A 9,170-nucleotide genomic window follows, 5' to 3' on the forward strand; every position below is an offset into this window, starting at 1 on the left:
CACACCACATCTCCTTTCCTCACAGAGAAGCTGTACAACTCGCAAGGGCCAGAGCTGCGGCGATCCCTCTTCTCCCTGAAGCAGCTCTTTCAGGTATGGTGATGTCAGTGCAGTGGGAGTGCTGGGGGGCTCCTCCAGGGCTGCTGCCCGCCCCACACTGCAGGAACACCTGGCCTTCTCCCTGCAGGAGGACAAGGACCTGGTGCCAGAGTTTGTGAACCTGGATGGGTTGACGTGCCTGATCAAAGTGGGGGCAAAGGCCGACCAGAACTACCAGAATTACATCCTCCGAGGTTGGTATTGGGGCACAGGGCACTCTGGAGCAGGTTACCTAAAGATGCTGTGGATGCACCATCCTTAAAAGTGTTCAAGACTAGGTTGGCTAGGGCTTTGAGCAGTCTGGTCTAGTGGAAAGTGTCCTTGCCTATGGCAGGGGAGTTTGAGCTAGATGCTCATTAAGGTCCCTTCCAGCCCAAGCTTTTTCTATGCCTCTATGCTCATCCCCAGGGAGGAAGGCTTGTGCTTGGTGGGGCAAGCCAGCAAGTTTTCCTGGGCTACTTTGCCTTCACATCTGCCAGACCTTGCCCTTGCTGTGATGATGCTGTGCAGGGATGGGAATGCCCAACCCATGCCTGCCATGCCATCAGCCTGCCCACTCTCTGCATTGCAGCCTTGAGCCAGATCATGCTCTTCATGGACGGGATGCAGGGTGTCATCAACCACAACGAGACCGTCCAGTGGCTGTACACGCTGTCGGGAAGCCCAGTAAGTGCCTATTGCCCTTGAGGGGCTGTCTGTGCCCATCACTGCACCCTGCTTCACTGCCTGTGGCTGTCCCCTTGCACCATCCCTCAGAGGATGAACTCCACTGTCTACCTCTGGGCTCGGTGCCCTGGTACCTTTGCTTGTGTTGGGTCCTGCTCTCAGCCATCTGGAAGTCACCCACCATATCCAAGAGCTCCCTGTCCTGATGTGACTATGTTCCTGTGCACAGAGCTTGAGTAAGACAGTCCTGCTCCCTTCCCAGTGCTCCTTGGCCATCAGCATCACACCTGCAGGTCCCTGGCCCCATGGCAAAGCTCCCAGTCCTGGGGCGTGGGCACAGTCACCCCACAGTGTCCCAGCATCACACTGGCAGCCTCCTGCCACTCCTGCTATCCCAGCCGCTGTCCCTTGTCCCAGTATCGCCTGGTGGTGAAAATGGCACTGAAGCTGCTCCTGGTGTTCGTGGAATACACGGAGCCCAACGCATTGCTCCTCATCCGCGCCGTCAATGCTGTGGACCAGGCAAGAGGTGGGTGCAGCCCCAGCCTCCTGCTAGGTCTCTGCTGGGGGACGGTGTCCCCTCTTGGCCTGCATGTCACATGCCACTTTTCCTAGGTGCCTGTCCGTGGTCCAACCTAATGGCCATCCTGGAGCAACGCAACGGGGCTGACACGGAGCTGCTGGTGTTTGCCATGACGCTGATCAACAAGGTCTGGGGGGGGTGTCACCACAGTGCCATGCTAGTGGGGCTAAGTGTGGGTCACCCCTGTCCCAGCAGCATCCTTCTGGTCCTGCTCAGACACTGGCAGCTCTCCCGGACCAGGACACCTTCTACGATGTGACAGACTGCCTGGAGCAGCAGGGCATGGAGCAGGTCGTGCAGCAGTACCTGAGCAGCAAGGGCACCGACCTTGACTTGAAGCAGCAGTTCTCACTCTACGAAGTGAGTAGGGCTCCCATGAGATCTGGCCACATGCCACATCCAGTGGTAGCAGGGAGGGTGGGAGTGTGGGGTGGCAGGGGTGCTGCTGTGCCCAGTGCCACATCTCCTGGTTCCTCCACAGAGTGCTCTCAAGCTGGAGGATGACGTAGAAGAGCTGCCCTCGGGGGAACGCAAGGAGCGGAGGAGGACGGATGAGGGCCGGCGTGGGCAGCAATCCCAGGGCAGCTGCCCAGAGCCTGGTGCCAATGCTCAGCCACTTCTAGGGTCCCCTAGCACTCCAAAGGAGCACCCAGCTGAGGACATGATGGCTGTTCCTATGCCGAGCAGCCCAGCAGAGTAAGTGCAGCTGGAGGTGGTCTATGGTGGGGATGCTCTCCGGACGGTGAAGACACTAGGATGCAGCATAAACAGCACCCAAATTCATTGCTGGTGCCAGAGGTGGAGAGCAGCCCTGCAGGACCTGCTCTCAGTTTCTGTCACCTCTTCTTCCAGACCCTGTCCCACCAGCATCTACAACAGCACATCCAGGGTGCAGCTGGCCCTGGCCTCCCCTCCAGCTGAGAAGGAGCAGCCACTGGGACCAGGAGAGCGCAGCATCTACAAGTAAGGAGCCAAGAGGGGCTGGGTGCATGGGGGTCCCACTGGGGAGGCAAGATGGGCTTCCAGGAGCATGAGATGTGCCTATTCCAGGGCACATTCTGCCTTTCCCAGAGGGAAACAGAGTCCGGGAGGGCACCAAGGCTGGAGAGGTGTGTGGTGGGGCAGCAGGTATCAGAGGGTCCAGCCAGGGGCTCCAGGGCATCCTCTGGGCACGCACAGCTCTGCTCCAGCTCCTCCTCATTCTCCTCTCTGCCCACGCTTGCCCTCTCCTCTGCCCACTCTTTCTATCTTTCTATCTTTTGCAGGCTGCACCAAACTGCCCCAGTCTGGTAAGTGCCTGAGCTCTGCACGCGCATGCTACCTCCCATCATGATCATAGAATTCAGGATCCTGGAATGGTTTGGGTTGGAAGAGACCTTAAGGATCATCCAAACCCTCCTGCCATGAGCAGGGACATCTTCCACTAGACCAGGTTGCTCAGAGCCCTGTCCAACTTGGCACTGAATACCTGGCCTTAAACACTTCCAGGGATGGGGCAGCCACAGCTTCTCTGGGCAGCCTGTGCCAGTGCCTCACCACCCTCACAGGGAAGAATTTCTTCCTAATATCCAATCTAAACTTGTCCTCTGTCAGTTTGAAGCCATTCCTCCTTATTTTATTAATTCCCCCTTGTCCTATCCTATGATGCTCTGAGGGGAGCACTTGCACCCACCTCTCTGTTCCCATCCCTCATCTCTCCCCTCTGAGCCCTGCTGGTGGGACCACAACCTGCTTTCCCCACCACCAGCATCTCCCACGGGATGATGGCACCCTGTGATTCCCCCTTCAGGGTGAGGTGTCCCTGCTAGGGCTGGCACAGACCGTTCCAGGTGTCCTGGCCTGGTGGGGGAGACAGTGACACATCTAACCAGAACCCAATGCCACATGATGCCTGGGCAGGAGGGGACTTGCCAGGGCTCTCCCGACTCCCCGTGAACCATGGGGTGATGGCAGGGTGAGGGTCCCATTCTGGAGGGCTGCCAGGTGGGTGTGTACAGGAGACACGAGCCCCAGGGGCTGCTGGCAGTGGGGGCTAACCCCTGTTTTCCCTCAGGCGGGAGGATGCTCCCTCCTTGCATGGGGACAAGCCTATTTTGAGGAAGTTTGAGTAAGTAGAGGCATGCGTGTGTCTCCAGGCATGTGCTTCCTGGGGCCAGTGCCCGGCCACAGGTGTCTGGGCTCCAGCCACACAGGGCATGAGGAGCAGGAGGATCCCCTTGAGTGTCTGTCTGGGCACCCTCCTGGGCTTTGCAGCTTTTAGATGAGGGTTGCAGTGAGCATCAGGTCTATTGAGACCAACTGGTGACAAGGGTACCCTGAGAGGCATGAGCCTTTGGCTCCCATGGGTCTGTAGCATCCCTGTCCCTGAGCCATGGTGGCATCACCTGTGTCTCTGCAGGGCTCAGAGGAGGTTGAATTCTCTGGGTCCTAAATGTGGTGTGGCCAGTGCAGGAGGTTTCTGTGCTATGGGGCTGGCTGTGCAGTGTGGCATGGTGTGGTTTGCCCATTACCCCCATCCCTGCCCTGTTCCCAGCCAACATCCACCCCTGTCTTGCAGAGCTCGCTTTTTGGAGAACCTGGCTGCAGCCCAGAAGGAGAAGATCTCTTCCATGGCCAAGGAACGGCCTGATATCCTTGGTGATGTTACCCTGGAGCGTCCTACTGGTCTTGAATGGGACAGAGACAGCAGTACCTCTGATTCTGGGATGGAGCTACCCAGCATGAGTAGGTGCTGCCAGGGTGTAGGTGCTCTCAGCTCCGGACTCATCGGAGTCCCTGGGATGGGGGGTTGTGGCCCCTCTACCCTCATCTCATGCCTGTGATACCCAGAGGCATGGAGGAGTTGGGTGGTACCTCCCCTCCAAATGCCAGCATCCAAGCACACCCCACCAGGGGCCAGAACCTCAACTCTACGTGAAGCCCAGCACCTCCTGCCCACTCCAAGCAGGTTATCCTAGCTTCTCCCTCTCTCCCTGCAGGGTCTCGTCTGGCTCAGTCTGACACCACTGACTCCTGCAGCACCATCTCCTCTGACACCAAATTTTTACTGGACATGCTCTGTGCCAAGGGCTCCTCAGAGTCAGGGATGGAGAAGGTTTTCCTCCAGGCTGAGGCAGAGATGGGCACCAAGGGAGGTAGCAGCCAGGAGCAGGAGAGTGCCTGGCCCCATGGCAGGGCTCCAGATGGGCCAGTGGCCAGCGCCCATGCCAAGCTGGCACGTGCCATGTCCAGCATAGATGCCGAGACCCACACACAGAAGCTGGAGAACACTGGGATGATGCCCATCAAGGACATGGAGCTGATATGGGAGCGCCTAGAGGCCAGCCCCGGACAGCTAAAAATCAAGGACCTGGACTTCACTGACTTGGGAGAAGAAGAAGATTTCGACATCCTGGACAGTGGGCCGATGGCCAATGGCTCCTTCTTCCATCCTGGCATTGAAGCAACAAGTGCTGGAACAAACATGGTTCCCCCTCCACCTCCTGCCATCCCTGGTTGCCCACCACCTGCACCTCCACCTCCTGCCATCCCTGGTTGCCCTCCACCTCCACCTCCTGCGGTCCCTGGCTGCCCGCCCCCACCAGGTCTGCCAGGCCTCTCAGCAACAGATAGCCCCTCTCAGACAAAGAAGAGGACAGTGAAGCTCTTCTGGAAAGAGCTGAAGCAGTTGGATGGCAGTGTGGGGCATGGCAGGTTTGGCCAGGGGACACTGTGGGCATCCCTGCAGAATGTCGAGGTCAATGCTGCCAAACTGGAGCATCTCTTTGAGTCAAGGTCAAAGGATGTGCCAACATCAAAGGTACTGACAGGCTGGCACCCGTCAGCCAAGGGGACTTGAGGGGTAGGAAGAATGCTTTTGGTTCCTGTGGGGACCCTTGACATACACTGTCACCCTTACCCTATGCCAAGGATGGGTACTGGCAGCCTGGGGAGTTGGTGGGGGATGCGTAGTGCACAGGTTTGGCTCACCATGGGGTCTGTGGTCAGCTCCCTGTGTCTATAATGAGTTCATGAAGGTTAGCCCTTTGCCTGGCTGTTCTCATTCATCTTGTTCTCTTTGCAGAAGGCCATCGATGGGAAGAAGGTGGTGGTGGTGCTGGACCCTAAGAGGAGCAATGCCATCAACATTGGCCTTACAGTACTGCCACCTGTCCACATCATTAAGACCGCCGTGCTCAACTTTGATGAGTTTGCAGTCAATAAAGAAGGGATTGAGGTGAGCATTGGAGAAGCTCAGCCCCTCTGAAGTCCTCATGTGGGTCATTTCCCCTGCCCAGGAGATCTCTATACCATGACGCCTGAGGGGATGTGTCCCATGATGACATGTCTAGAGCTTGACACATCCCTCTTTCTCTGCTCTAGAAAATCCTGACCATGGTCCCAACCGAGGAGGAGAAGCAGAAGATCCAGGAGGCCCAGTTGGCCAATCCTGATGTACCCTTGGGCTCTGCAGAGCAGTTCCTGCTTTCCCTATCTTCCATCAGTGACCTCACTGCCAGGCTCCAACTCTGGGCCTTCAAGCTGGACTACGAGAGCCTGGAGCAGGTACGGAGCAATGTACTCCGTCTCCCTTCCGCTCTCCCATCGCTGCCGCCCCAGCAGTGCTTAGCACTGAGCTAAGCATGTTCCTGGTGGAGAACATGCACAGGAGGTGCCATCCTGGCTGGGGATGGGCTGCAGGTCTCCAAGGCAAGCATGGGCTTGGGTTGACCATGAGGTGGTAGCCTTCATGAGTGAATGCTGAAGTTCCCAAGGGAGAGGGTGACCAAGGGGTGTCACCTGCCTCTCTCCTCACCCAGGAGATCGCAGAGCCGCTATTTGATCTGAAAGTGGGCATGGAGCAACTGGCCAGAAATCACACCTTCAAGTGCATCCTAGCCACACTGCTGGCCATGGGCAACTTCTTGAATGGTTCCCAGGTGAGGAGCAGGGTGAGGACCAGTCATGGTGCATGGGTACCCAGGAGGGACCATGGGGAGCCTGGGATGGTGCCTGAGGCTGGGTGGTGCTGGTGGAGACCCAGTGGGTCTGCAGACTAGAGGTCTGCTGGAGGAGGGAAGAAGAGGCCCTTCTGAATCCACTGGGTTTCAGAGCAGAGGCTTTGATCTGGGCTACCTGGAGAAGGTCTCGGAAGTGAAGGACACAGTGCACCGGCAGTCCCTGCTTCACCATCTCTGCCAGATGGTGGTGGAGAAGTTCCCAGAAACCACTGACCTCTACTCAGAGATTGCCTCCATCGCTCGCTCCGCCAAGGTGAGGCAAGGCAGGTGACACCTGGGCAAGGAGAGGGTGTGGGTCCCGTGGCTGCCCAGCTCCACCAGCATGGCTGAGGGCTGACATCTTGCTCTTCCAGGTTGACTTTGAAGAGCTAGCCAACAGCCTGGTGCAGCTGGAGCGGAGGTGCAAGGCCTCCTGGGACAACCTGAATGTGATTGGCAAGCATGAGATCAAGCCAGCGGTGAAGACCAAGCTGTCAGAGTTCCTCCATGACAGCACCCAGCGCATCATCGTCTTGAAGGTGGTGCACAAGCGCATCCTCAACAGGTTGGTGGCTTGAGATCCTGGGGACATGGCAGGAACCCTACAGTCCTATTGGTGGCCCACCATGACTGAGTTTCCCATAGGTTTCACTCCTTCCTGCTGTACCTGGGGTACCCGGTGAGTGCAGCACGGGACGTGAAGGTGACATCCATCTGCAAGCTGCTGCGGGAGTTCGCCCTGGAGTATCGCACCTGCTGGGAGCGCATCCTGCAGCAGCAGAGGAAACGGGCTGCCCACCGTGAGCGCAGCAAGACCCGGGGACGGCTCATCACTGAGGTACAGGGATGCTCAGCCAGATGCCACCAGATGGGGATGCCCCCCAGATCCCTGACACCCACCTCTCCTCCTGTTGCAGACCAAGAAATTCTCCGGCATTGCTGAGGCTGTTTTGCCACCTGCAGTGGTGTCCAGCAGCCCCAAGGAGCAGATGGAAGCAGGTCACGAGAGCATGAAGAGTGTACTGACCTCCCACATGGACATCCCTGCCCGCCGCAGCCGGGCCAGCCAAGGCAGGAGCAGCATGGCAAATGGACTCAAGGCATGCCCGGTTAGCTGGACACGGCTGATGCCAGCATCCTTCTTGTCCCCATGCAGGAACAGGGCACGTCACCCCAACCCAGGGCTCTCCAGCCCAGGAGGATGTTTCCGGCTCTCCAGCCCAGGAGGATGTTTCCAGCTCCCCAGATGATGCTTCAGATGAAATCATGGACCGGCTGGTGAAATCGGTGACTCACAATGCCAATCCCCGGCCCTGCGCCAACAAGGAGCGCAGGAGGTCCCGCGGCAATAGGAAATCCTGTAAGTCCCATCCCTGTCCCTGTGCCATCTCTGTCCACATGCTCTGTCCCATCTCTATGTCCCTGTCCAATCTCTGTCCCTGTCCAGATGCTTTTTCCCACCTCTGCGTCCCTGCCTCTTAGCTTCTCCCATCTCTCTCTCTCTGTCCCATCTCTGTATCTCTCTTCCCATGCTCTGCCCAGTTCCTCCTTCCCCCTCTGCTCAGTTCCCAGTCTGTCTCATCCCATTCCCTGTCCGTCTTCTGTCCTGTCTTCATGTCTCTGTGCTCTGTCCCCATGCCTTTTCCTATCTCTATGTCCTTGTTCCCATGCCCTGCCTGGCTCCTGCCCCATGAACCACCCATGACCTCACATGCTGAGCCCACCAGGCCACAGTAGATTGTACCCTAAGACCAGACCCATTGCCATCCTCCCCAGCATGCCAGGGCTGCCGTGCCTGGGCAGGTACCCAGTGTATGTGGACCCTGTCACCAACACTGCTCATGCTGCCAGTGCCACACTTTCCTCTATCTGCAGTGCGACGGACACTGAAGAGCGGACTCAGCGATGACCTGGTGCAGGCGCTGGGCCTGGGACAGGTGCCTGACATGAAGGTTTGAGGAGATTGAGAGGGCTCATGCTGCTCCTCACCACCAGCAGTCACAGGGCAGGACGTGGTGGCAGCCCCTGTGGCTCCAGGATTGACACACTCCACACCCTTGGTCTCAGCTTGCTTTTCCCTGCTGACCTCCAGCTCTGGAGGTGCAGGCAGCAGGATGGGAGTGATGCTCCAGAGCTGCTCCATGGTGACTGGGATGGAGGATGCTCAGCGCCTGTGCATGGAGGCTGAGGATTCATCTTCTCAACAGTATTAGAGGGGTCAAGGGGCTGGACCCAGACACCCTCTGGGAACTGGGTCTGGTCCGTGGCCACTGTGGCAATAAAGCAATCTGACATGCTGCCAGCATTCCTTGTCACTGTACCCAAGAGGCTGGAGTGATGTGGTACTCCACCTGGCCAAGCCAGTGTCCCTCCACCCGCAACCCCAGCCCTGCTGCCTGGGGCAAACACTCAGCCAGCCCTGTGGCTTGCAGGCACCATCATCCCTCTGGGGACAGTGCAATCCCCTCTGTACCGGGACAGCCATCAGACCTTTCCAGAAGGAGCAAGGACTGCTGTCAGGCTCAAGGCAGCACACTCAAGGGCAGGAATGGTGGCTTGAGCACAAGGCCACAGCACAGTAAAATTGTCTCATACCAAAACTCTTCATTACAAACCTCTCCTGGGGGATTTTAGCCAGACCCAGACGTGGGTCAGAGGCTGGGTGGTTGTGCCCCTCCAGGAACAGGTCCAGGACATAGCAGCCACGTTGCCTCCAGCTGCAAGCCTCGGAAACATCTCCCTGTGCTCGGCAGAGACAGACTGCCTGATGCTATAAATGCAGTGAGGGCAGCATCCACCTGTCCTCATGGGGGACTGTGAGACATCCGTGTCACCTGTCCCAG

The 9,170-nt window shown here is 57.9% G+C and overlaps 1 protein-coding gene across 1 annotated transcript in view; it reads left to right on the top strand.

Moving 5' to 3' along the window:
* The window catches only part of FHOD1 (formin homology 2 domain containing 1), a 9,929-nt gene extending 1,644 nt beyond the window's left edge, over positions 1 to 8,285 (top strand). The window contains exons 3-21 of the mRNA XM_009083147.1: positions 26 to 93; positions 188 to 293; positions 671 to 765; positions 1,183 to 1,294; positions 1,381 to 1,475; positions 1,565 to 1,708; positions 1,830 to 2,044; positions 2,201 to 2,311; positions 3,906 to 4,072; positions 4,327 to 5,147; positions 5,412 to 5,564; positions 5,711 to 5,893; positions 6,148 to 6,267; positions 6,440 to 6,601; positions 6,702 to 6,892; positions 6,973 to 7,165; positions 7,245 to 7,398; positions 7,484 to 7,687; positions 8,203 to 8,285. Coding sequence (XP_009081395.1) covers positions 685 to 765; positions 1,183 to 1,294; positions 1,381 to 1,475; positions 1,565 to 1,708; positions 1,830 to 2,044; positions 2,201 to 2,311; positions 3,906 to 4,072; positions 4,327 to 5,147; positions 5,412 to 5,564; positions 5,711 to 5,893; positions 6,148 to 6,267; positions 6,440 to 6,601; positions 6,702 to 6,892; positions 6,973 to 7,165; positions 7,245 to 7,398; positions 7,484 to 7,687; positions 8,203 to 8,285 — 3,189 coding nt within the window. The 5' untranslated portion in view covers positions 26 to 93; positions 188 to 293; positions 671 to 684. The remainder of the gene's footprint in view (positions 1 to 25; positions 94 to 187; positions 294 to 670; positions 766 to 1,182; positions 1,295 to 1,380; positions 1,476 to 1,564; positions 1,709 to 1,829; positions 2,045 to 2,200; positions 2,312 to 3,905; positions 4,073 to 4,326; positions 5,148 to 5,411; positions 5,565 to 5,710; positions 5,894 to 6,147; positions 6,268 to 6,439; positions 6,602 to 6,701; positions 6,893 to 6,972; positions 7,166 to 7,244; positions 7,399 to 7,483; positions 7,688 to 8,202) is intronic.
* Positions 8,286 to 9,170: the final 885 nt, after the last annotated feature.

The sequence above is a fragment of the Acanthisitta chloris genome, unplaced genomic scaffold, assembly GCF_000695815.1.
Source record: "Acanthisitta chloris isolate BGI_N310 unplaced genomic scaffold, ASM69581v1 scaffold35369, whole genome shotgun sequence".
NCBI lineage: Eukaryota > Metazoa > Chordata > Aves > Passeriformes > Acanthisittidae > Acanthisitta > Acanthisitta chloris.